Source organism: Micromys minutus, assembly GCF_963924665.1.
Source record: "Micromys minutus genome assembly, chromosome: 5".
NCBI lineage: Eukaryota > Metazoa > Chordata > Mammalia > Rodentia > Muridae > Micromys > Micromys minutus.
The window spans coordinates 67,688,706-67,716,206 of NC_137974.1; the positions used below are offsets into that span (position 1 = coordinate 67,688,706).

General features: G+C 42.8%; 1 protein-coding gene across 1 annotated transcript in view; it reads left to right on the forward strand.

Annotated features, from left to right (window-relative positions):
- The window catches only part of B3GAT2 (beta-1,3-glucuronyltransferase 2), a gene marked incomplete at both ends in the record, with an annotated part of 81,728 nt that overhangs the window by 44,113 nt on the left and 10,114 nt on the right, over positions 1 to 27,501 (forward strand). Inside the window, one exon of the mRNA XM_080916843.1 lies at positions 13,512 to 13,656. Within this exon, the coding sequence (XP_080772969.1) occupies positions 13,512 to 13,656 (145 nt within the window). The remainder of the gene's footprint in view (positions 1 to 13,511; positions 13,657 to 27,501) is intronic.

The window sequence follows — 27,501 nt, forward strand, 5'->3', positions numbered from 1 at the left end:
CCTTCCCTGCTTTCTGGACTTACAAGAGGTCTCAGGTCAATCTGGCATATTTCTTACTGAGGCCGAAAACCAACTATTTATTTACATCAGTCTGGATCCTCTTATTAGAGGACAGTTCAAGAACAAGATCCGTGTTCTAGTTGAACTCACTGCTAACAGCATGTCATTGCTCCTAAACCCTCAGCTTCTAGCACAAGAAAGTGTGCTAACTGGCGTGGGGACATCAGTTCGTCAACATCTCTATATGACCATGTCCACCCGCATCAAACTTCACAGTGTTCAAAGTGAGGTCCTCGGCACTCCGCCATTACCAGGTGGAACCTTCTAAATCGCATTCCAGGGACTGAAGTCCCCAAAGCCAACGTCTGCTGCCAATCACTCATGAAAGCACACAGTGGAAACACGGTGAGATGTCTCTTTGAGAATCCCTATAACTCGCTGCATGCTTAGTGATTCAAGCTGTCAAGGCTTTAGGCTCAGCCCTTGCTGGTGTCTTTTAGGAAGTCACTGCAGACTATGAAACGAGCCAGACATTCTTCAGTATTCTCTCATAACACCGTTTCCTTTATAACCTCAACCAGAAAAATACATACACGACTAGTTTTGCAATGGGTTGTATAATTGCTTTCTCCCGCTTTGTGGGGTGAAGACCTTGCATCCCTGGCTCAGAGATAAGCATGCATCATGGGCACATGTGGCAAACATTTAAGAGATGTTGAAGACATCTTCTGCTCAGTGAGACAGGGGAAAGGCTGAGAATGCCATCTTAAGGCCATTTCTGTTTTCTGGCATTTTTAGATCCTCAAAATAATTCGCATATGCATCTCCAAAGTTCAGAAAGTAGAAATGGCGCTACATGGACATTAAAAATAGGCACACACACATAAGATTTATAAAGTCATGCAGAGGACAGGATACCAAGTGGGACGAATAGCAATGAACTAAGCAGCAGGTCGTTCAGATGTTCCAGTCCCTGGGGGTGCCTGTGTTAGCCATTGCCTTGAGAGGAACCAAAATGTCACTGTTTAAACCTTCAGAAAGACAGATGGCTCCGATGGCTCATGAAACAGGAGTTGGATATTGGGAAGAGCCAGCCATCATGGAGGGCATGGGCGGTACTTTCCTCCTTCCCTAAAGGAGATGCTGACATGATCAAAAGTGTCACTGGCTGTTTTGTTTTGTTGATTTTATATTTTATTTGCCTAGAATTTGTATTATATTATATTACGTTACATTACATTACATTACATTATATTATATTATATTATATTATATTCATTTAGATGATTGTTGACAGAAAAGGGGTGCATTCATATGGAAAGGGAGGTCGAGAAGAAGTAGATATAGAGGGAATAGAAACTGTAATCAGAACATATTGTATGTAAAAGATATTTTCAATTAAAAGGAAATTAATAAAAATATTTTGAGGGTTACCATCTTCATGTAACTTTTTTTATAGTAAATTGCTAACAATTGCTTAAAGAAAAAAACATCTGAGGAAATTCCAATGGTATTTTGGGTATCTTTCATAGACACTGAGGGTGGGGGAGACATTTAGCTGTTTAGCTTTGCTGTTTAAACCCTGTCATTTAATTGGAAGCTGTGGCGGGAGGATTAGCTGGCAGAATATTACATTGGCATTGAGTAAATAGGAAGACAGTGACTTTGGGGGCCAGACCAGTTCATCATATTAAAAATCCTTCCTCTTCCTGCTTTGTGTCCTTTTTAGACTGGGACTCAAACCAGGTGCCCGAAGGGGTGACTGTTATGGAAATGCCATTTTGCATTAGGACAGTCACAAAGCTCTGAAACAAGGAGAATATTTTAGTTATTCGAGGGTGCTACACTTGCGGTAGGAATAGTTTGTAACATTGTTTCCCCTCTGAGCCAAGTGCAGCCAAAGAATCCTTAAGGAACCTAGGCTGAGTGAAAGGATACAGAACAAAGGTTACATCCCAGGAGGGAATGAAGCCCCGCAAAAAGCTGTGCTATTTTCCTTTGAAATGTCCTGTGCTCTTTAGAGGACAGCAGTCCTGTATACAGGGACTGAGTGTCTATCTGATTCTGTGACAATGTCTTCCCCACTGAATCTCAGGACACTGGCCGGTTGCAAGGGCTTCTGGACATGCTCAGCATTTTAACTATTTAAACGACAATCTTATTGTAAAAATCAAATATCATGCTTGCAAACATCACCCTGCAGCACCACTGGGCTTTCTGTGGTCTTGCCTGTCACCTCAGCATCATGTCCTCTGCAAGAATGAAGCACTAGTTAACGTTAGCTCTGAGCTACTTCTAGGTCAGTCTATTCTGTGGGCTGAATCCTGTGTATCTTTCATGGCCTAATTTAAATGAAAAGCCTACACAAAGGCCCCTTAAATTCTCTGGTCATGCTTAATCATCCCTTTCCTAGCCAATCTCCCCTCCCTCCCTCTCTCCTTCTCCATCACCCCCCCCCCCCCACTGTGTCTACTGTGGTACCCATGTAGAAGTCAGAGGACAGCTCTTGGGAGTCTGCTCTCTTCTGCCACCTTGTGGGATCTGAGGATCAAGCTCAGACAGCCAGGCCTGCTGCACTCATGCATCTCAAACCCACTGAGCCTTCTCACTGGCACCCCGAAAAAAACATTTTGCCCTCTGTTCTTGCCCTTCCTGTTTGACTGAGGCTGTCTCTTTTACACGCACAACTTGCTGGTTTCGTATTTACATGAGCACATGGTGTGGACAAGCCTGTCAAGCATTATTTGGGATGTTAATAACAGGGCACTACTCTATGTACCATGAAGAGGACAAAGAGAAGCTAAAGTGACCACTTGGATCGTAAGGGCACATACAGCTCTTGCAGAGCACCCAAGTCCAGTCCCCAGCACCCATCTAGGGATGCTCTCAGGAGCCTGAAACTTTTGTTTCAAAGAACCTGACTCCCTCTTCTGGCTTCACAGGCACCTGCACTCATGTGCATGTGCTAGACAAACACACACACACACACACACACACACACACACACAGCACAGAGAGAGAGAGAGAGAGAGAGAGAGAGAGAGAGACAGAGAGACAGAGAGACAGAGAGACAGAGAGAGACAGAGAGAAATTTTTAAAGCAAAATTTTAAAGACATCGAAACCTGGAAGAGAGTGATAACTGACTAAATACACTCCCACAAAAGCACAAGGGTCTATGCTTGGTTCTTAAAGACATAAACCATTCTGATAATGAAAATAACATAGACATACCAAGCTGAACTGGGTCCTCTGTGTGTTTGGAAAATGAGGATATGTTTTAACTGTCTCCGGTACTTAAGGAGGAAGAACTTGAATGTGTAGTGAATTGGGGTAAGGGTTATATTGTGAAAACTTTGGTAATTGTTCTGTGTATTTATTTGGTTGGTGAGTTGGTTGCCACGTCAGTTCTGCGCTGAAGCAGTCAGTGCTAAAGTTAACAGAACATGAACTTCACATAGAAATGCAAAGGACACAGAAAAGTGGGGGGAAACTTCAGAACTGAAGGAAACTGTCAGGAAGCTGACACCACCTGGTGACAGATTTACAGAGCTGTGACTTGGCACTTCAAAAGTTTGGCCCCAAAGTTAATACATGCACAGACAATGGATCTGAGCAGAGGTTCTAGAAGCAAACCCACTCAGATGTCCATAACCAACTTTTTAGGGGGGTGACAAGGTTCAAAGGTGATTTGTTGTATCGTGACAGTTAGGTACATTTATAGTATATAGACATCCATAGACAACAAAAGAAAAGAAGAGCCTAATAAGCCATATTAAATATGCCGTACAGATACTTGGAAGTGAACCCTAACCTATATGAGTGATTACTTCTGCTGCAGTGACTCAGTAGACCTTTTAAAAAATTATCATGAAAGTTGATCTAAACTACCACAGGGTAATCATAAATGATTTAGTATAAAAGTAACAGAAACTGTAAAAATAGTCATTTCCCATTTGACAGAGAACAATGCAATAAGACTTTCTTTGCCTGGGATGCTTCACACCCTAAAATCTTTTTAGAACAAGGTGGGTTGTGAACAATGAGTAGGGCTGGAATGCTAGGCTGATGGAAAACCTAATTACTTCATGCTCTGGGCACGACTTGCATCCCTATCGCGTTTGAAACACCCTCCTGGCAACTCACTGCTCTTCTCGTCATAAAATCATTTCTCGGTTTATAATCATTTTTACTGTCACTTTTGGTAACTTCTTAAAATTAGCATGCATTAATAATGAGGGTCATAACGACGTTGTCAATCATGTGTGTCTTTGTACCTTACTCCTAGTCACAGCTCATTATCCTCCCTTATTTGTCACACCCTCCCACTGTTGCCCTTGTGCTCTACAAATAGTCCCTGTTCTTTTATGTCTGATCATTCGTGTCTGTATGTATGTAGACGGATGGATGGATGGATGGATGGATGGATGGATGATAGATAGATAGATAGATAGATAGATAGATAGATAGATAGATGGATGGATGATAGATAGATGGGTGGATAGGTGGGTGGATAGATGGATGGATAGATGATAGTTGGATGGATGGATGGATGGATGATGGATGGATGGGTGGGTGGATGGATGGATGATGGATGGATGGATGGATGGATGATTGATGAATGGATGGGTGGATGGGTGGATGATGGATGGATGAGGGTTGGGTTGATGGATGATGGATGGATGGATGGATGGATGGATGGATGGATGGATGGGTAGGTGAGGGGTGGGTGCATGGATGGATAAATTGGTAGGTGGGTGAGGGTTGGATGGACGGATTGATAGATAGGTAGATAGATAGATAGATAGATAGATAGATAGATAGATAGATAGTGTGATAGATAGATAGATAGATAGATATTTTGTGAGGCATTTAGTTATATAGCTACATTAAGTTACTTTGCCCATCGCTTACATAGAATATATGAAAAAAGCAGCTTAAGAGAGTAAGGGTTTGTTGTGGTTCCAGGGCACAGTAGAACAAAGCAGAGACATGCTGGCAGGAAGAGCCTGAGGCAGCCGATCACACTGCATCCACTCTCATTGAGAAGGAAATGAACACTTAGCTGATTTTCTCCTTGTCTATGTAGCCCTGCCCTACAGCACAAGGGGTGGTGCTGCCTACATACATCTTCCCACTTCAATAATGCTTGCCGAAGTATTCCCTCAGGCGTGATTTTGTTTTCTCTCTTCCTACAGAGAATGTGTGGCCTTAGCTAGTCTGGAACTCACTCTGTAAACCATGTGGCCTCCAACTCAGAGACATCCACCAGCATCTGTCTCCTACATGCTGGGATTAAGGCCTGCACCACCATTCCTGGCTTTCAGTTCAGTCCTGACTTTTCATTTCCCCCCAGTGAAGGATGTTGAACATTTTTCTCATATATTGTTTCTCTGCTTTTAAGAATTTCCAGTTCTATTCATTTTCCCATTTATTGATTGGATGAATCATTTTGATGTTTAATTCTTTTAGGCTTTTACAGGTATTAATTCATCGTCAGATGTATAGTTGACAAAGATGTTCCTCCCATTCCTTAGGCTCTCTTATAAGTGTCTTTCCAGGACAGAAATTTTTAATTTAATCAGATCCTATTTGTCACTTCTTGCTATTATTTCCTGAGTGGCTAGAGTCCTTCTCAGGAACTCTTTTCCTGTGCCTATACTGTGAAGTGTTTTCCCTAAATTTTAATATATCAGTTCCAGTATTTCATTTTCTTGTATTAATGTCTTTGGCCTGTTTTGATTTTCAGTGCAAGGTGGAAGATGTGGACTTGATGCCATTCTTCTGCATGGGAATATCCACCACCAAGTCTTTTTTAAATTAATTGTTATTACTTTTAGTTATTTGTATGTGGGGGAGGGGCAGCAGGGTGTGCATGTGAGAGCAGTTGTCCAGGGAGGTCAGAAATGTGGAATCTTCTTGAAGGTGGAGTTACATGCAGCTGTATGTGCACTCCTAACCCCCAAGACATCTCTCCACCACCATTTCTTGGGAAAAAAAAACAATAAAACTTCCTCTCTAAGTTAATGTACTTTCTGTCTTTGTCAAATGTTGGTGGCTGAGGCTTGGTGAAATTACTTCTAGGAAACTTTTCCATTGGTCCACATGCTTTGTTTTGGCACCAATACAATGCCATCTTTGTCTCTCTCCAAATTATAATTTGAGGTCAGGTATTATGATATTGACCACATTTTTCTTTCTGATTAGACTACTTCACTACCCTGTGAATTGAAGTTCTGTTTTCTTATCTCTATTCCTATGAATGTCATTGTTTTTATAGGAATTGTGTTGGGTCTGTAGATTGCTTTTCAGTAATACAGCTATTTTCATAATACTAATTCAACCAATCTGCAAGCAATAAGCATCTTTGCTTCTCTTTGGTTTCTTCCTTCAGAATCTTAAAGGTTTCATTATATAGGTTTCACCTGCTAAATTTACTCTTTAATTTTTTTAGGCTATTATGAGTTGTCTTAGGTAGGGTTTTACTGCTGTGAACAGACACCATGACCAAGACAACTCTTATAAAGAACATTTAGTTGGAGCTAGTTTACAGGTTCTGAGGTCCAGTCCATTTTTCAATCAAGTCAGGAGCATGGCAACATCCAGGCAGACCTGGCAAGGGAGTAGCTGAGAATTCTACATCTTGATCCAAAGGCAGAGGGAAAACTGGCAAAGCCCATCCTATAGTGACACAGTTCCTCCAACAAGGCCACACAAATCCCGACAAGGACACACCTCCTAATAGTGCCACTCCTTGTTTTCCAAGCATTCAAACACATGAGTCTGTAGGGACCAGACCTATTTAAACCATTATATCAAGTGTGATTGTGTCCTAATTTCTTTCTGAGCAAGTTTATTATTACTATGTAACAAAGCTACTCATTTTTTGTTGATTTTTGTGCTGGATAGTTTTATGTCAACTTGACACAAGCTAAAGTCAAGTTTAAGAAGAGGGAATCAGAGAAAAAAATGTGTCTTTAAGATGGAGCTGTAGGTGCATAATATATATAACATGTTTACAACAGGTGACCTGTTGATCAAATCTCCATGCCTCTGATTTATTTCTTCGTTTCTATACATAAAGCTATCTCATAAGAAGTATGCACTGATCCCCTCACAGTTTGACCAGGCTCTAGCTCAGATTCTACTTTGAGGAGGTAGCTTGTTAACAGGAAAAGAGCTTGTTTATTTCAGTCATAAGAAAAGCCTTAGGCATTTAGAGTTCTTTTTCCTATGATAGGGAAAACTCAACCATCCTTGGGACATCATAGAATCCCAAGGATATCAAAATGAAGTATCCACTATCAGATTCTTTACCAGACTCCAAAGTTTTTTGCTTATAATGTCTTAAAAAAGTTTTTCATTTTCTCATTTCAAATCATTTTAAATATTATGGGTGAAACGAATCATTCATTTGCCTCTAACCTTTTAGAAAAAAATTGTTTTGTTGAAATACTGTATGTAGGCTCAGTTGAATTTGTGTGGACTATGATTTAGTGTATTTATAAATGACGAGCTTGACTTCTGAAATTAAACTTTTTATTTGTGATTTTCAAAAAAAAAAGAAAGAAAGATGGGGCTATAGGCAAACTTCTAGGGCATTTTCTTAATTAGTGATTAGTGGAGGAGGGCCCAGCCTATTGTGGATAATGTCCCATCCCTGGGCTAATGGTCCTGGGTTCTACTAGAAAGCAGTTGGAACAAGCCAGGCGGAGCAAACCATTATCATCCTTCTGTGTTATAAAACCTACTGTTGGGTAGGTCCCTGTACTGGCTGGGTTTGTATGTCAACTTGACACAACCAAGAGTCATCAGAGAGAAAATAGGCTCAAGTTGAAGAAATTCCTCCATGAGGTCCAGCTGTAAGGCATTTTCTCAATTAATGATCAATAAGGGCCTGTTGTGGGTGGTACCATCCCTGGGATGGTAGACCTGGGTTCTATAAGAAAGAAGGCTGAGCAAGCCATGGGAAGCAAGCATCACTCCATGGCCTCTGCATCAGCTTCTGCCTCCAGGTCCAGCCCTGCTTGAGTTCCAGCCCTGAATGACTTCAGTGATGAACAGCAATGTGGAAGTGTAAGCCAAATAAACCCTTTCCTCCCCAACTTGCTTTTTGGTCATGGTATTTCATCACCGCAATAAATAACTACCACAGTCCCTGGGTTGGGTAGATCCATGTATCAGATAGGTACTATGTCAGGTAGGACACTATGTGTTAGGTAGGCTTATATGTGTTAGGTAGGTCCCTAGACCTGGCTGGTTTTACGTGTCCACTTGACACAAGCTAGAGTCATCAGAGAGAAAATAGCTCCAGTTGAGAAATGCCTCTATTGAGATCCAGCCGTAAGGCATTTTCTCAATTAGTGATCAGTGGGGGAGGGCCAGCTTATTGTGGGTGGAGCCATCCTGGGCTGGTGGCTCTGGGTCCTGTAAGAAAGCTGAGCAAGGCATGTAAAGCATGTGAATAAGAAGCACCCCTCCATGGCCTCTGCCTCAGGTCCTGCCTCCCTGTCATGATGAACAGTGATTTATAAGTGTAAGCTGAATGAACCCTTTTCTACCCAAGTTGCTTTGGTTACGATGCTTCACCACAGCAATAATAACCCTAACTAAGACAATTGTGTTGTATCTAGATACCTGTCTAAAAATGTTAAAACTCTTAAAGAGTTTTCTAGTGAGGACTTTAGGTTTTTTTTTTTTTTTTTTTTTTTTTTTTTTTTTTTTTTTTTAAGTGTAGGATCACAGCTTCCACAGATACAAATATTGGTCTTTCCTTTTCTATTTGTATCCCTTTCGTTTCTTCCACTTGCCTTACTGCTTCAAAAGTTAAAGCATAAATCAATATATTGATGAAAGGGGGAGGAAGGAGATGCCTTTGTCTCATTCCTGACTTTAGAGGACATAGTTGGAGTTTTTCCTCATTTAGTATAATATTGCAGTAATTTTTCATTTATCAAGGTATTCTCCTTCTATTACTATTTCTTCTGGGATTTTATCATGAAGATACATTGAGATGTAACAGAAGTCTGTTGCGGTATTTAAAAAAGAAGCACTAACCCTTGCTATTGCCGGCATCTTAGAGCCACATGGCATTTGTGGGGTATTGTCATCTCAGTCAGCCTAATGTCTCCACCCAACTCCCTAAGTTCTCAGTTTCCATCCCTGCTTCTTGCCGGCTACTCTCTGGTCCCAACAGCGGCACACAATAAACTCAGAGCCAATTGATATTGGTATAAACTGCCCACCTAAATAAAACAAATTGTCCTATAATAATCCATCCCTTATAAAACATTCATAGCTACCTGTGGCTATTTAAAGCCACACAGAGATGAATCATCTTCTTCCTCCTCCATCTTGGCTTCTTCTCCCCTCTTCCCTGTCTCTCCAGCCTCTCAAAAACTCTGTCTCTGCCTTACTTTTTCACTGTCCAGTCATAGGCCTTGCCTTATCTTGTGCCTGCCCTGACCTGCATATCAACCACAAAGGTTTAGTTAAATGAGTAATGAGTTGGTCTGACCATGGCTTCACTTCCTGGAAGACTATTGTTCTCTCAGTCCCTTTGTTCATTACATGGCTGTGTAAGTTGTTCACATCCTCTTGACTTGGTTTTGATAGATCATATAGGACTAGAAATGTATCTGTTCCTTTTAATTTTTCCATGTTTTTTCCAATATGTTCTTAAGTATTTTCTAATGATGACCTGGGTTTTGTTGGTGTCTATTCTAATGTTTCCTTTCAAAACCTGTGAAACTTTGGGTCTTCCCTTGACTACATTTTCAGAGATCCAACTCTGTTTCTTTGATTCTTTATTTTGTTCTTGTAATCTTCATTTCATTAACTTCTACCCTAGTATTATTTCTTTCCATTCACTCCTTTGTGTTTGGCTTATTCTCGCTTCTCTATGACGTTAAGTGCAGCATTATCCACTTGTATGTTGCTATTATGTAAACATTTGTATTTGTAAACTCTCTTCATAGACATCTCTCTGCTTTATCCCAAAGGTTGTAATTGGTAGTAACTTCAGTCTAAAAAGTTTTAATTGCTGATTTCTCAATGATTCACTGATCGTTCAAGAGTATTATTCAATCTCCACAAATTGTCATAGTTTCTACTGCTATTTATTTCTAGTGTTAGTCCATTACTATCTCAATATGAAAGAAATTAGTTTAATTTTTGTGTATTTGTTAAGACTGACTTTTATGGTTTGGTTGTGAAATGTCACTCATAAGTTCATGTGTCTGAAAACTTGTTGTCTATACTATGAATGTGTGATCCTAAAAAGCCTATAAAAGACACACTATCTAAGTATTTTATTTACAAGCCATATGCCTAGATTGGACAGGTCTAGGGCTATAGAACTTATTCCCCAGCTATAGGTTCCTTGTTACTTGGTGTTTTTCCTGGCCATGCAGTTCGGGTCCATGGTGGTTGCTTCTTCCTCCTCTGACTTCCTCCCTCCTCTTTTTATTTTCTCAAACTTCCAGTCTCACCTTTTTTCTCCACTGCCCAGTCACAGCCTCCATCCTTTTATTGACCAGTTAAACTGGGAATATGGTTCACATGGCATCACTTTGAGTGACATCATGGGCAACCACATCTTGAGGAACCAGTACTTTAGCATTCAAATACAAGCAGCATCAGACCAACCCACTACAGGTGTCCCTAGCTGGTGGCACTGTTTGGGAAAATTTTAGAAACTTTAGGAGATAGACCCTTACTGTGAGTTCCTGAGAACTCCCTTGAGGTCTTATGACCCAGCCTTATACTTCCTGCTCGGGCCACCATGCCTGCCTGATGTCATTTATTTTTACTGGTGTGATGGACTCTAACTCTCTAGAACTGTACACCAGAATAAAAGTAGGCCCCTTTGGGCAGTATATTTTATCACAGAAATGATAATGAAACTAAGATTACATTATGGAAGAAAGTGTGTGCTGTTTTAGAGTGTTCCATGGGATGCTGAGAAGAACCTCTAGTGTGCATGCCAGCAGAATATCTGGTCTATTTGATCTATGGTATAATTAACTCCAAAGTTGGCTGTTTTCTGAATGACCTGTTTGGTGATAGTTTCTGAGTCAGTGATTATTATTATTATTATTATTATTATTATTATTATTATTATTATTATGCCTGAAACCTTATGTGCAATAGCAATTGTGTTGCAGAATTGGATGTCAGTGGCTGGTAAATGTATTTGTAATTGTTATATCTTTTATGGGTTATTCTGTTTTTTAAATGAACAACTTTATTTTAAAAAACAGAGGTAAATGTACAGATTTTAAAAGCATTTTTGCATAAAAGTATATGAATACATTTTTGTCAGTACTTTATTTTTTTAAAGCTTTGATAGTGTGCATTAAAATCTTACTAGTTACAATGAGCATAAAGTACATGTAAAACAAGATGTGACCTGGAAATAGTCAACGTTTTCTTGGTGTGTGAAGATTAAGCATAATTTTTCTTTTTTTTTTTTTTCTTTTCTCTTTTTTTTTTCTTGGTCTTTGTTTTTCTTGAACTTCATATAGTCTGTGAGTTGTTTATGGGTGTTCAAAGATTTCTGGGGTTAGTATCCAATTATCAGTGACTGCATATTATGTCTGTTCTTTTGTGACTGGGTTACCTCACTCAGGATGATATTCTCTAGATACATCCATTTTCTTAGGAATTTCATAAAGTCGTTGTTTCTGGTGGCTGAGTAGTACTCCATTGTGTAGATATACCACAATTTTTGTATTCATTCATCTACTGAAGGACATCTAGGTTCTTTCCAGCTTCTGGCTATTATAAATAGGGCTGCTATGAACATTGTGGTACATGTGTCTTGGTTGTATGTTTGAGCGTCTCTTGGGTATATGACCAGAAGTGGAATAACTGGGTCTTCAGGTAGTACTATGTCCATTTTTCTGAGGAATCACCAAACTGATTTGCAGAGTGGTTGTACCAGTTTTTTATGGGTTATTCTTTATCTCCTCTGACCAATTTTTCCTTCTAGTCTATTTCATTAGATATGTAGTATGGCTTGGTTTTAGTTGTCACCTTCCAGCTTGTCTTGTTTCTCTTGTTGGAATATAATTTTCCAACCTTTTTTTGATTTCAGTTCATCATTATCTATGAGACATTTCTTGGGTTTTTATTTTTGGTTTTTGGTTTTTTTTTTTTTTTTTTTTTTTTTTTTTTTGGTAGATTGGTTGGTCAGTTTTTTTTGTTTGGTTTTTGTTTGGGGTTGTTGTTGTTCATTTGTTTGGCTTTGCTTTTATTTTCTAAACAAGTTAATCTTCATCTCTTAGGGGAAAACGTTAAGTATATTTACATTAGGCTGCTATTACTTATTGACTCTTGTAATAATGTTTTTAAGTTGGTTCAAATATAGTTTTTTTACTTCCCTATATCCATCATAAAGTTTTTTCTGATCTGGTGAAATGATAATTAATTTCTTCCAGGTTATCATTGTTTTTCTTCTTGTTCTTATGAAATTTATTCTAACACAAGCTCTTGTTAGTGTTTTCTTTCTCTCTGCATATAATTCTTTTAAGTTTATTCTGCCGTATGTTGTCGCCATAGGTTAATTTGTTAATTTGTGCTTATCTTAGAAAGTCTTTATTTCCTCATCACTTTTAAAAGATAACTTTGCAGGGTATAAAAATAGGGTTGTTTACTTTCAAGACTTGAAGTACATCCTTGCATGCAGAATTCTGTAGCAGTTAGGGTTTCTGCCTAGAAGCAAGAGGAATTTGCCTTTGTAAGTGACTTGTCATTTTCCTCTTACAAGTTTTAATGCTGTTTGCTCTGAATCTTGTTTATGTTATTTAGACAAGCCTCCCCATGTTGCCCTGGTTGACCTGGAACTCTTTACCTAGACCAGGCTTTCCTTGAACTCACAGAGATCCCTCTGCCTCTGCTTCCCGGGCAAGGTATGTGTCTATAGAAATGAAAAGTTTGGAGAAAGTCATTTCGAATGACCTCACTTACTGAATCATGAAGCTTCATAGGGAATAAAATGCCTCACTTTAGAAAATAGAGACTTAATTCCTAGATAGATTTAATTTTGAGACAAATGGGAAGCATGTGATAATTACAGGCTGGCTTCCAATAAGTGCTATTTGGGCACTGACACCTAGTGGGTTTGTTTGTTTGTTTCTCTCTCTTTCTTCCTTCCCTCCTTTCTTTCTTTCTTTATAAAGACAGGGTCTATGGAGCTCTGGCTGTCCTGGAGCTCACTATATAGACCTGGCCTCAAATCACAGAGATCCTCCTGCCTCTACCTCCCAAGTGCTGGGACTAAAGGAATGTACTACTGTGTCTTTACTTCTCTTTAAGTCTTGGAGCATCTATATGAATATCTAGACCAGAGACACTGAGAAAGTTAAAATGACAGTGCACGGTGGGGTGGTGGGGGAGGGGTGGAGATTCTGTTTGGAAACCTTAAAATTTTGAAACCATAGTAACTTCATTCTTTCCACATGAATCACTACATATTAATAAAAGTTACACTCATCTCTTTCCTTTTTTGTAGATGAGGACCACCCGCAAGGTTTCTGTCTGGCCTGTGGGCCTAGTTGGTGGGCGACGCTATGAACGTCCATTGGTGAAAAATGGTAAAGTTGTTGGCTGGTACACCGGATGGAGAGAAGACAGGCCTTTTGCCATCGACATGGCTGGTGAGCATTATGAATGGGATGTTTGTCCCTGTTGGATGGGACCTAGAAGAAGCTGGGAAAGACCAGTTTGCATAAAACCCTTGAATATACCTCATTCATCAAGGAAATATTTGAATATTCAAAATATATTCGACACTTCAGGTTGAAGTTGATTTTGGAAATGTTAGAAAATAGCCATCCCTCTCTACCCTTTTGTCTAGCAAATGCTCATACGTCAATATAGGGTTGGTCATGGGGGATTTAGAGATAATGAAGCCATGGCTCCTACCTCTGTGTAGTCTATTAGCTAAAACCTTTTGGTGCCTCTGTCTAGAAAACTGATATGTTAAAATATGTCATGTTTATTGACAAACTTGGTAATAAATTAAGCTTGACAAGTCTTTTTAATGTATATTGAGAAATTTAGTGGTTTATTATTATGTTAAAAAACTAAAACATAAAATTGGGTTCTGGTTTTCCACGTGTCCATTACTTTTTGAAGAGAGCTATCTTTTAGAGTATATACTTTCCCTGTCATGACTAGGGAACACAATGAGCAGGCATCCTGGGCCTTTGGCTCTAACGATCCTTTCACCCCCTCTTCTGCAATTTCTCTTAGGTGTAGGGTTGCACAGCAGATATATCATTTGGGTTAAGCATCCCATAGTCAGTTCTTGATCCTAGGGATTCATAAGACTTCATTCCCATCCCATCTCATCCATGGCTCTGAAAATCTAAGGCTAAACATCACAAGTGTTAGAACAACTGAACAATGTTTTTGACTATGATAAGTTGGAGCAGAAAACTTGGAGAAACCAGAAAAATTCCTCCCACTTCTCTGGGACACAGTGTCCTCCTGTGGTCAGAGAGGTAGTTACATGTGAGTCTCACTGCCGGCCTGTGTCCAGTGCCACACCTTGGAAAACACAGAAGCTTACAGGACACCCAAGTGACAATTCACCACTCTGAGAGAAGCCAGCTGAATGTCCATGGACCTTGTCTCGGGGCCACTCCCTGGACAGGTTTCAGGTTGCACATTACCTTACACAAGCAGTTTGGTGAGGGCAGCTTGGATAATTCTTAGCATTCATTTTCAAACTGATATTTCTGAAATTCAAGGAAGACACACGGGCTTCTGCTCTGGGGGGTTTTATTTGCAAGACCTGAGAGATATTTCCACTGCTAAAATTCAATGGAAATCTTTTCCCTGTGACATGACCACTATTTGGACTTTTCTACCCAATTCATTTCCAAACCACAGAGAAATGTGCATATCATAAAAACATCTAACCTAGCTGGTGTCTTAATATTCTTACTTGAAATATGTATACTTTGTCATCTTCAAGAAAACTTTACTCCCCACATGAATTTGCTTTGCATCTCAGTTTTCAATAAATTATTAATATTTCTGGAAGCCCAGAAATGTGGGTGATCTGGTTGTTAAGATAATAAATCTGGGTTTGAAGACTTCTGCCCTTATTTCAAAACTTTAAAGTGCTCATCTTGGCTCAGAGTTTATTTGTGCAGTCTACACAGGAACGGGGAGCAGAGTTCTCAGGTCCTTAGGCCCATGCGTTAGAGACATCCTTCTCATTATCATGTTAGTGTGGAGAGGGAGGGAAGAAAGAAAGGAAAGGGGAGAGAGAATGGATGAATGAATGAATGAATGAATGATTATGAGAATGAATGAATATGAGAATGAATGAGGACTATTTAAATGAATTACTATGAGAATGAATGAATGACTGTGAGAGTGAATGAATAAATGGCTATGAGAATGAATGACTATGAAAATGAATGAATGGATATGTAAATGAATTAATGAATATGATAAGGGATGAATGGATGGCTATGGGAATGGATGAATAAGTGTGTGTGAAGGAGAATCTCTAAGATGGGAGAAGGAAGCCAGAGGGTGCATCCTGCAGGGCATTGTGCTCAGTGGCTCTGTCACAGTTGATAATGACAGTGGATTGGACTTCAGGTATCTCTAGTATGTGTCAAGATGACTAAGAAAACATAAAACATAAAACTGTTGTCATGTATTGCTTTGTGCTTTTGATCATGGTCACCAGCAGACCTTAGAACTCACGTGCTGGTTTTTTGGTGAAACCACAGCACAGCACAGCACTGAAGTTCGAGTAGACATCAGATGTGGAAGAGAGATGCTTCTGCCTAGTGTCCTATATACAGCATTCAGATGGCCTTTTGGTGTCACGTTGGACTTTCCTGACGCTGAAAATCTCTGTCAGATAACTTAAGACCCTGCTTTGAAGTTCTCCCGTGTACTTGTTAGACAGAAGCAGACATGACATGATATTTTCTTGAAGGCAACATGGTATTACTGTTTTAAAGGAAAGGATTTGCTCTACCGGGCATCTTTAAAACTCTCTGATCATTACTCCTTAAGCTAATATCCCCATGAGATGGAGAGGAAGCATCCCAGGCAGCCGTCCTGTGGCTTGCTGTTGGCTTTGAGTGTACACTCTGCTCTGCCAAGCCAATAGGAGGCCCTGGAGTATTTCTACAGGGCTGTGCCTTGGGCTTCTATTCCCAGAATAACTCTGGCATCTGACAGCTGATTCAAAGAGGCAGTCCACACAGCATTTTTAGACTTGCTTTGTGGGCAGGGAATTACTTTCAAGTGACAGTCTCATTTCGGCCACTTCTGTGGAAATGTCAGTGACAAACATTGCTTGGAAAAGCTGAGCTGAAGGCAATTTGAAGCCAACCCAGGGATCCAGATTTGCTTAAATTCAGAACTTAATGCTGAGATCCTTATATTGAAATATACATATTAAAATGTTTATATTTTATTTTATATTAAAATGTCTTCATAAAATATGTCTTCATAATATATCAAATTATACTTTGATTATGTCTATGTTGAATTCTTAAAGTTTACACTACCTTAGCGTTAACTCCAGGAGGGCATCGACATGAACAATTTCTGGGCGAGTGTCCGGCATAAGGTGGACACTCTATTCTGAGTTTTTATAAAAATGATACTAATCAGATAAAGTTGGTGCATATTCCATAAATTTGAGCATTTCAGACAGACACAATCCACATTTCAGGATTCCTAGGCCAAGTATGGCTTCTGAGAATCCATTGTACTGACATGTTCATATACAAAACCAGAGGCCTGCTAGGTGATATCCTGGTCTCTCAGTGTTTTAGATGGTTCATAACTGACACAGAAAATATGTGATCATTAAGTGTTTCTCCCATGTGGCTTACGAGGAACATCTTCCTGATGCCTGAAAGTCCAACCCTCATGGGAACATGAAATCCCATGAAAGGATGCGTTTGTTCAGGGAAAGTGGGACCGCCTGGGGTTGTATCCTGGGAAACAGAATGAGCAAATGATGGTCCTGGGGTGTGCCTGTGAACAAGGAAGTGGAGAGAAAGGACATAAATGAATGGTGTGTCTGATTATTAAATACCACACGCTGTAGGTGGCGGTGTCAGGAGCACGGTCAGTGTGGGAGACAGGAGAGCAGAGGGCTACACCCAGGAAGAACAAACTGTCATCAAGATGGAGGAAAGTTGGCTTTCCAGAAGGGTAGAGGGGACGTTTTATCTGTGAAGGGAATAGATTTGGGGAGTTCAGGAACATCAGAGAGTGTGGTGGGTGTGTAAAGCCAAGAGGTCTCCAAGGAGAGAGGCAAAGGTGGGATGGCTCCCAGGGTCCCAGCAACTCCAGTCATGTTATTTTGGGCAAGTTCTGGTTTTCGGAATTGAGATTATTAGAAGTGAACTTCTGTGCACACTGTACTCTTTGCTGGCACAGCCTTTCCTGACCACTGGGCTTCATCACCTAACCAGGTGGCAGGGGATCTAGACCTTTGGGGGAACTGGGTGGGTAATGAGTGGGGGGCTGGAAGGGCCAAGGGCGACCAAGAGGTAAGAGAAAGGTGACAACAGTTTCGGGAGCAGGAGAATCGTATCTCTTCCCCTCTTCCTCGCCCCATCTCTGTGCATGCATGTCTGTCTGTCTGTCTCTGTCAGCTGGGCACGAAAGAACACCCATGTAATCCCATTGTTTGGGAGATAGAGTCAGGAGGCTCAGGAGTTCAAGGTCAGCTTTGACTATGTGGCAAGTTTGAGGCTGGTCTGAACTATGTGAGCTACTCTCTCAAATAATGGGGTGAAGATATAGGAGGGACAGAAAGAGGGAAGGGAAAGTTTTGAAAGTTCTGATGGAAAGAAAATTAGGGAGGCACAGCACCAGGATGTTGGATGGACCAGTTTTCTGGTAGAATCACCTTTTACATCTGGATGAGGGATGACATTAGTTAAAATAATAACATAATAATAATAATAATAATAATAATAATAATAATAATAATAGTGATAGTGATACAAGGACTGGAAAACAAAGTCTGATTGTCAAGTGGGGGGGGTCACCTGCTGAGTGATAAAAGAAGAAGCGACATCTGTTCCTTCCCCACATTGACTGATCAACGCTCTTGGCCTTTTAGATGTTTCATGACTGATGAACAAGATGAGACCATAACGTGTTTCTCACATGTGAGTTACCAGGAAATGTTTTTCTAGATGCTTGTAGTTCTCCCAGCTCCCTCCCTGGAGTGCAGTGGTCAGTCACAGGCATGAGAGAGGGGCCTTTGGTTAGAAAGAACAGAGCTGCCTGGGGACAGTCACCTCAATTGGCCATGGAGCGGGTGGGGACAGGAGCAAGGGAAGAAGACTGAGTTGAACCAGAAGGGAGGTTAGAGCAGAGAGGGCAGAGGTCACAAGACCAGCTCTAATGGTAGCATGCATCCATCGCATGTAATGGAAAGTAGGTTTGGGTTAAACTTAGTGTACACAGAACGTCTGTTTCATCAGATTCAGGACAGATGTGGTAGAAGAGATGGCACTCGAGAGTCACCTTATTCTTCTGGCCCAGAGCAAACAGGGGTCAATCTCATTGGGGCATATCTTGGGAATGACAGATGGAGAAAGGCACCCGGAGTCAAACCGAGAGGACTTAGTGATGATTCAGTACAATGCCCTGTGGCCAGTGGAGAGTCTGAAATGCTTCAAATAGGCGACTTCTTGGGTGTTATTAGAGACGCATTTGCAGTCACATCGGCAGGTACAGTGTGACCAGTGACTGTGGCTAGGAGCTCTGCAGCTCTCTGGGCAGACAGAGATGAGGGTGGGAGGTAGGAGGTGAGAGGAGGCCTTCTACACCACAGCCATCAGGGACAAAGCATTTTAAGGAGCCATTTTATCTTACAGTTGTAAATCAATCAACAGACATTTAGACCAGAACACCTTTACTGTTTTGTGACTTTTGCTTTAGTTTTAACTGATGTGGTTTGTGTTATCTTTTAAGTTGTAATTTTTTTATTGTTGTTTTTGGTTTGGTTTGGTTGGTTGTTTTGAAATGGGGGTTTTTGCCTTGGCTGTTCTGGAACTTGCTCTGTAGACCAGGCTTGAACTCACAGAGATCCACCTGTGTCTGCTCAGATCCAGCAGTGTGTGCAACCATCATCTGGCTTGAATTGTAATTTATGTTTAGGAATACGGTAATCAAGGGAGGTTGGAAATGCCTCTTAGCAGGAATAACAACTGTGTAACGCTAAGAGTGTGAACAAGAGCAGGGGAAATGCCTTTATCTGGTGTGCTGAAAAGTTTTATGTCAACCTAACACCATCATCTGAGAGGAGGGAACCTCACCTGAGAAATACCTCCATAAGATCAGGCTGTAGGCATTTTCCTAATGAGTGATTGATGTGGGGGGGAGGAGCCTATTCTGGGCGGAGCCATCCCTAGGTTGGTAGTCCTTAGTTCTATAAGAAAGCAGGCTGAGGAAGCCAGGAGAAAGAAGCCCCCAGACAGCACCCTTCCAGTGTCTCTGCATCAGCTCCTGCCTCCAGGTTCCTGCCCTGTGTGAGTTCCTGTCTTGACTTTCTTTGGTGGTGAGCAGCAACGTGAAAATGTAAGCTGAAGAAACCCTTTCCTCCCCGACTTTGCAGTTTGGTCATGGTGTTCAGTCACAGACACAGGAACTCTAAGATATCTCACTAATGTGTCTGAGTGGGTGCACTGTGGGTGTGCTGTCCTTGTGGAGTGCTGTGGAGTCTAGGGTGACTAGCCGTGAAGTCAGCCATCGCAGCCGTTTAACCCTCTGTGGTCCATGCTCGGCCCCGAAGCAGACGTCATCCTTCGGGAATACACGCTGGATTCTGGTGGCCCACTGCTTACAGGTTTTCATGGGCCATTGTTGCCTCCGCTGGCAAAATCCTACCAGCCTTACCCCATCCACCAGATTTTAGGGTCCTGTTTCCTTCGGCCCTGCCGCCGCCACAGCCTGGCTTCACCTCACAGCCCCACTGATGCTGCGGCCAGGAAGGCTCAGTTCCACCCTGCCGTCTATCTGATCCTTCTGTACGGGGTATCTTCACAGAGAGCCTTTGCTAACACCCTAAACTGAGCTAGCACGGTCCCATCATAACCTGCCATACTCCTATACTGCTGAGCTCCCGTATGTCACAGACACGTGATCCTGCTCAGTGAAACCGAAACTCCCTCCATTGCTTTCCCGTGACAGGAATAGGGATCCTGTGTATGCCGTAACCCTGGCTCAAGAGAGGGCTGAGCTTTCTCTTGTCCCTTGTCTTGTCTTTTAGGATGCCACTGGAAGTCATAGGTAGGACTATGGTGAGCCCCTGGACAGTTCACTGGAGCACTGCTCCTGTGGCAGGCAGTCCTGTTTTGTCTTGATATTCGTCAAGATAGAAATCCTCTTGGGTTAATTTATCTGGTAAACCCCTCGTCAGTCAGTAGCCCTCTCAAAAACTGAGAGGCATCTTGGATCAAATGCTGCAAGAAAACAAGATGGCCTCCTTGTTCCTTTAGGGCCATTTGTCATCCAAGCATGCCATTTTCCATGCATAAAAACCTTGTATGGTATAGAAAGTCCTCAGAGTGGCTTTGTGTATCTTCTGGTCTCTACTAGCCCAGGCTTTGACCTCTGGTTGGTAAAATGTGGCTGTCACTGGAGTTGGGTGGGGGTCTCTAGGACAAATCATCAGCTGGGAGCCGGGTAGTGGCAAAGTTTTCCTGCAATCGGCAGCCTGCTGCCCACTACTTCTTGCCCAATTGCAGCCCGAGGTAGCCTGTAGATATGCCCACAGGGAACTTCAGCTCACAGGGTGCTTCGGCCATGGCTGTGTGAAGTGGAAACGGGTTAGCAGCTACCTGCAACTGGGCGCTCAAGTCGGGGGTTCTCTCTCTGGTGCAGCTGATGAAGGGGGCAGGGCAAGGCAATGGGAGAGGGGCCGGGAGCACGTTCCGGAGGGCATATACCATTTCAATTCCAGCTGCTCTGTTTATATGGTAGATCAGAAGATCCCTTGAGGTATCAATAGAATAAATCCTTTCTTCAGACCTACGAATATGAGAAACCTATATTTTCCTTATGTCTTTGAAAGCCAGCCAACGCAATAATTACACGTTACTTGCTGAGAATTTAGCAGGCATTCGTAGGCTCCCTGTGCGCTTTCTCACTTCTAATTCGCTCAGCTGTTTCCTATTCATCGTCCTCATTTCAGCACACAAATCTAATACTAGACGTGATCAGTAACTTGTATGGGGATTAAGCAATTAAGAGCTGGGAATCAGTTCTGTCCTTGTGGCTACCCAGGCGGCCCTTCCCACTTCGTTTCAAATCCCAGATCTCCACTCACAGCCCTGGGACCCCAGCCTTTGATGTCTGGGCCTCCACTATCTTCCTCTGCAGAGCAGAGGAAATGAAATTCTTAAGGTGTAGCATGCAAGCACCTAGCAGAACACCGTAAATACCCAGTGGATGTAATGTGTCTTAAGCAAGAAAGATCTGTGTGACTTAGAGGTCAACTGATTTCAGACGAATTGGATGAGCACTTTGATTAACACAGCAGTCAGACGCATGCAGGCAGCTGTGGATAGGCAGGTCCCTGACCTCCAGGTCCCACTTGGGCATCAGCAGGCAGCCACGTGGTAAAGATCTAACCCAGAAACATGGTCTGCTTCCTGATCTATCGATGAGAGTCATAACGCCTGCCCTCTGGGTGGTGGGAGCTCAGAGGAGAATGTGCTAGATGTGCCGGCCGCTAACGTGAACATCGGGATCTATACGTGCACCGGGCTATTTCAATTCAGTCCAAAGCTGGGAACTTGAGAGCACGCAACCCCACGTTGGACCCATGGACCTCGTTTCTCTACCAGCTGGTGGTGGATCTTTGCTCCCTCCCGTTCTGTGTGTTGCACGGCGTGCAGGCTGCCATATTGAGATAAATGTTGGCCCCGGGTTTTAGATGAAACACGCCAAGAAGAGAGTCAGCAATGAGAGATGAGAACCGTAGACGATCATTAAAGATCTGTTCAGAAGCAGGTATGTGTTCCAGTTTATAATGTCCGGCTGGGTAATCAACCAAAAACACTCGAGCTTGCAGACGCAAAGGCGGTTGTCTGATGCCGGCTTCCCCTGTGAACGGTCAGTGGGTTCCAGGTCCCCATTTGGTTGCTTGTGAGGAAAGAGTTAAAAGAAGTCTCTCTGTGGTTTTTCTACTTGAGTCACAGGGGGACGTGTTCATTCCGTCACCCCCATTTTCCAGAGAATGTCTGCAGATACAACTTAAAGTCTCAGATCTGTTAAAGAGGTATAGCAACAATTCATGTGAATAATTAGAATTAAGATTGTTGTTCTCGCTAGTTAAACCAAGAGCCAGCATGGGTGCCAGTTTTTCTTTGGCACATGGACTGGTTGCCGTGGCTACCATGCTCCTCTCTTCTCTGGCTTCAGAAGTTAAACTTAGGCGGTGCCCTCCCCCAGACCAGCCAGAACTGCCCAATCCCAGACACCCCGGCCCCTCATTCCAGGCCGTAGCCACCATCTTCCAGGGTCAGCCATCACTGCCCTTTGTTTTTGGATGGCCAGGTCATCGAGAGTGGCATGCGCTACCCCCAGCCTGAGGGCGGGAAGTCTCTCTGCCTTCCTGTATCGACCAGCCAATTTCTAGTTCCCATACAGGGCTCCTCAAGGATGCAGTAATGGCTTTCTCTGGGAGATTGTACCTGATCTTCCACTTAGCCTCGGGAATCCTACACTTACTTATGTGTCCACGAGGTGGCGCCCGTGCCACTCTTCTCCTGACCACCTCAGCAAGGAAGGGCTCTGCTCCCTGTGTCTCCTGGTAAAACTTCCGGGCCTGGAAGTTAAGCTGTTGAAGTGTTTACTGAATTCATTAATTTTAACTCTTCTCCCTTCTCCGCTCTAAGGATTTTATCAAAATGAAAAGTTAATGCCCTGTTATTGGATCTGAGACAACACTGCCATTATTTCCTAACAAGGACATTTTAAAAGGAAAGATGCTGAGCTGAACTGCGGGACACAGGTCCCCATTGGGCAACACACCAAAATCACCAATATGCTCGCCAATCCTTGGTTAGGGGAGGGGCCAGGTGCTGGTGTGGGGGCTGGTGTTTGTCTTTATTTTCTTGAGGTAGTTATAGGATGGCAGCGGGGATTAGAACAGGGCGTATAGGTGGCCAGGAGCTATAACTACGTCTCTCCTGTAATCCATAACTTGTCCTGGGATCACAGCCCTACCTGACGCCCTGCCATGGGTCATTCTGGGGGTGTCAGGCAGGAAAGCCTCATTACCAAGCCTGGGGTGCACAGTGGGGTTACTGATGTAAGCCTCCCTTTGGACCAGACCAAAAGGGGAACTGAGGCAATCGCCACTTAAGCTATTGGTTATACTTCTCAGTAATTAGGGCACACACGACACCTCTCCAGTGCCTGTCTCCACTGAGAATATAAGAGGGTCTATTTGAAAGATCTATGATGCTTTGGTTGGCACGGAATTGTGTTTTTGCAGAGGAAAGTGTGATATGTGTCAAATCCGTCAAGTCAGGGCAAGTAGCATCTTCATCCCTGGGGAGATCATCTGTGGTGGGATGTGATGGTTGGAATGAGAAGGCCCCCCATAGTCTTGAGCATTTGGATACTTGAATCCCCTGTTAGTTGCACTGTTGGAGCATTGGAGGCACGACTTTAGAGGAAGTGTCACTGACACTTTCAAAGCCACAGGACATTGCCTCTGCGCTTCCTACGTCTGGTCTGGGACATGAGCTCTGAGCTGTTCTGGTACCACGTTGAACTGGCTGGTTTTGTGTCAACTTGACACAAGCTGGAGTTATCACAGAGAAAGGAGCCTCAGTTGGGGAAATACTTCCATGAGATCCAGCTGTAAGGCATTTTCTTAACTAGTGATCAAGTGGGGAGGGCCCAGCCCATTATGGGTGGAGCCATCCCTGGGCTAGTAGACCTGGGTTCTATAAGAAAGCAGGCTGAGCAAGCCAGGGGAAGCAAGCCAGTAAGTAACATCCCTCCATGGCCTCTGCATCAGCTCCTGTTTCCTGACCTGCTTGAGTTCCAGTCCTGACTTCCTCTGGTGATAAACAGTGATATGGAAGTATAAGCTGAATAAACCCTTTCCTCCCCAACTTGTTTCTTGGTCATGATGCTTTGTGCAGGAATAGAAACCCTGACTAAGACACACATCTACCAGTTGCTTGCATAATTACATGTCATCATGGATTCTAATCCTCTGAGACCATAAGCCCAAATAAACCCTTGCTTCTGGAAGCAGCTTGGCCACAGTGTTTTATCACAGTAATAAAGTTCCTACTATGGACAGGCAGTCAGAACTTCCCTGGTGTGAATGTACACTGTAGGATTATTAGCCAGAGTTGCCTTCCTGTGTTGTACATTGGTAGGACTTACTCATCCTGACAGCGATTTCGTGACCATTAGCCAGCCTGCCTCTCCCTCTCCTCCCAGCTCTGATACACGCACGATGCTCTCTCCTTATGCATCTCCAGTGGGATTCTTCAGGCCGTAAAAGCATAAAAACTAGAGCCAGCAGCTATGGTTGAGGCATCACTTAGACACTATACAAGGATGCTCCAAGGGTGCTGAGTATCCATCCCAAGCCTCTACATGCCAGCCAAGAAGCAAGGGGTCCTGTAAGGCGAACGCAGGAAGTCTGAGCAGTCCTGAGGCAGCCCAGAGCACAGGGATATGGAAATAACATTTTGGATCAAAATGTGAGCACATTAATAACACCTGGTGTGGGGATGGCAGAAGGCATTAAACACTATGGGCCCTCTTCCAGAGAGAGTAGATTGGATGATTGCAGATGAAATTGAATGTGTGATAAAGTAGAGTCAACTCTTTGTGCTATAAACATTTAATAATGTAGTGAGGCCTTTAGAATGTAGTACGGTAGATTGAAAGACGCGCTTTGTATTTATTAGAGGAAGGAAAAGGGGAAAAGTCAAAGCCATGAGGAGAGGAAGTTTGGTAAGATGAAGACAAAACAGCAGTAAATGTTCATAGGCTGATTTGGTCCTAGGTCAGACACGGCAACAAAACTTCTCTTTTCCAAGATTATTTTAAAATATGAATATGCCCATATGTCCTTGTGTGAGTATGTGTACTTGAGTGTGGCTCTCTGAAGAGGCCAGAGGCATGGTATCTCCTGGAAGCTGGAGTCCATGGTACTTATGAGCTGGTAATGTGGGTCCTAGAAAACCAATCAAGTCCCTTACTCAAGCGGCATCTGTTCTTAAGCACCGAGCTATCTGTCCAGTCCCAGAACGTGTTCCTATAAAAAGGGGGCACTTACAAAAGGGTGACTGATGAGTGATGGCCACCAGGATGAACAAGAGACCCTGTCTCAAAGGAAGATAGAGAGTAACCAACCGAGCAGGCACATGCCAGTCTCCTAGTTTCCTCATGTGCAGACGTGCACAAACCTTACCTCCATGTATACACACTATGCATGTATGTAAACATGCTCCTAGTTTTTAAAATATGCTGGCACAAACTCAAAACTCATTAGGAGTTAGTAGATAGCAGAGGTCATTAGGACGTAGAATCAGAACCCAACAAGGCTCCCAAGAAAAGGACACGCCTGACAGCTTTGTTGCTGAAGCCCTCAAGAGAAATGAGACAAGGTATTTGTTGCTGGCTTTTTGTTTTGTTTTGTTTTGTTTCTGTTCTAGTAGAGTGCTTACCATGACCCATTTAATAATGCCATGGAGAATAAATCTCTACTTTCTCCAGCTAAAACAAACAATTTGTTTTTGCTGCCAGTTAAAAATAACAGCCTGAGAACATGGAACAGTACTGGCGTGCACCTCCATTTTTGCGTCTGCCCTTCCCAGGATGGCACAGGTTGCGTCCCCAGTGGTCTCTGAACTGGCGAAGCCCCTTCTCCTCTAAACTTCCAAGGCATTCATGCTCAGAAAACATAGATGAACATTTGCAGAATTCAGTTACTTAAGGCTCTGGGATTCACTCTGGGCTCTCAGGACCAAGTTTCTGTCCATGTCCAGGGGCGGGGGTGGGTGGTGTTGAATGTGTTTTTGTTGTCTTCAGACTAGAGACTTAAATGAGTTGCCTCTAAAAAGCACTTCTCTTAGAAGTACAGTAGCCCCCCACCTCCCACCCCTGAGAACTATGACCACTGAGTTTTAAGAAACTACACAAGGCGTTGAGAGGAATGAAACAGGGCAGAACAAGCCAGGGTGCACTGGAAGGAGACGTCCATTAGCCCGCCCTAAAATCCTGACTGGGTACTTGATGCTCTTCAGCCAAAGAAAAGGCTTCTAAACTGACGAGAAGCAATATGCCAGCAGCTCTTGCTGCTTGCCAGGCATGGCAGACCAGCCTTTGTCAGGGTGTGTGTTGTTGTGCAGTGGGGTGTGAATGTTTAGGCTTAGAACCATGGGACCAGGAAACGTGCAAAAGTTCTTGCTCTCTCAAAACAGGGTTAGTTGCTACCAGAGTGGGTTGCCACAAGGCAAGACAGTCCCTCGGATGTCTCTTCTGGGAGCCGGCTTGTCATTTGACCTTCTGCCATGTCATGATGCTCTTGCCTACATGGTGTCCTTGAGCACTCCAGCCTATGTACTCTCCGGTTGTTTAAAACTGAAGTCCTGGGTCTTTTGTTATAGCAGCAGAATAGCAGCTCCATAGGAAGGGAAGTTAAATATCCATACACTTACCACAGGGCGTTTGTGAAATCAAGGCCTATGAAAACTAGACAACACGTGTCTAAATAACCACCAATTAGTCAAATAAGAAACAATTCGGAAAATACTTTGAAAGGAATGAAAATAGAACGGTGGTGTCTTAGAACCTATAGGGTACAGCGAATGGAATGGTTAAAGGCCTTTAAATGCCTGTGGGCGGGGGGGAATAATAATACTGTAACCTTATGTCACAGGAAAAGATAATCTGAAAATGAGTAGAGACCTAATGAGTAAGTGAATAAATGAATCATATGCAGACGAGAACAGCAGGACAGAAACTCAACCTAAACATCCTTTCGGCAGAAACTAGGGGGCTTGGCTTGATCAACAGGAGCACTGGCTGTGTAGGGTGAGGACCTGAGTTGGAATCCCCAGCACTTACATAAGGGCTGAGCACGTTCGTGTAACCAGTGTGAGAATGGACACAGGCAACTCCCAGGAGCTTGCTCGCTGGCCAGCCTAGCTAACCTGCCCAGATTCCGGCTCAGTGAGAGACCCTGCCTCAAAGGAATAGGCAGAAAGCAGTAGGGAAGACACCAGCATCCTCTGAGCTCTGCATGTGCACTTCTGTGTGCACACACATGTGCACTGACTTCATACATACATATAATACAATACACAACACACACAAACACAACAAAACAGTATGCACACACACACACAATTTTTTCAAAGGACTGCCCAGCAAAAACAGGTGAAGTCTCATTAGTAAAGTCAGGAATACAAGAACTGTTAACCACCAACCTTACAAAAACTTTGTAAAAATTC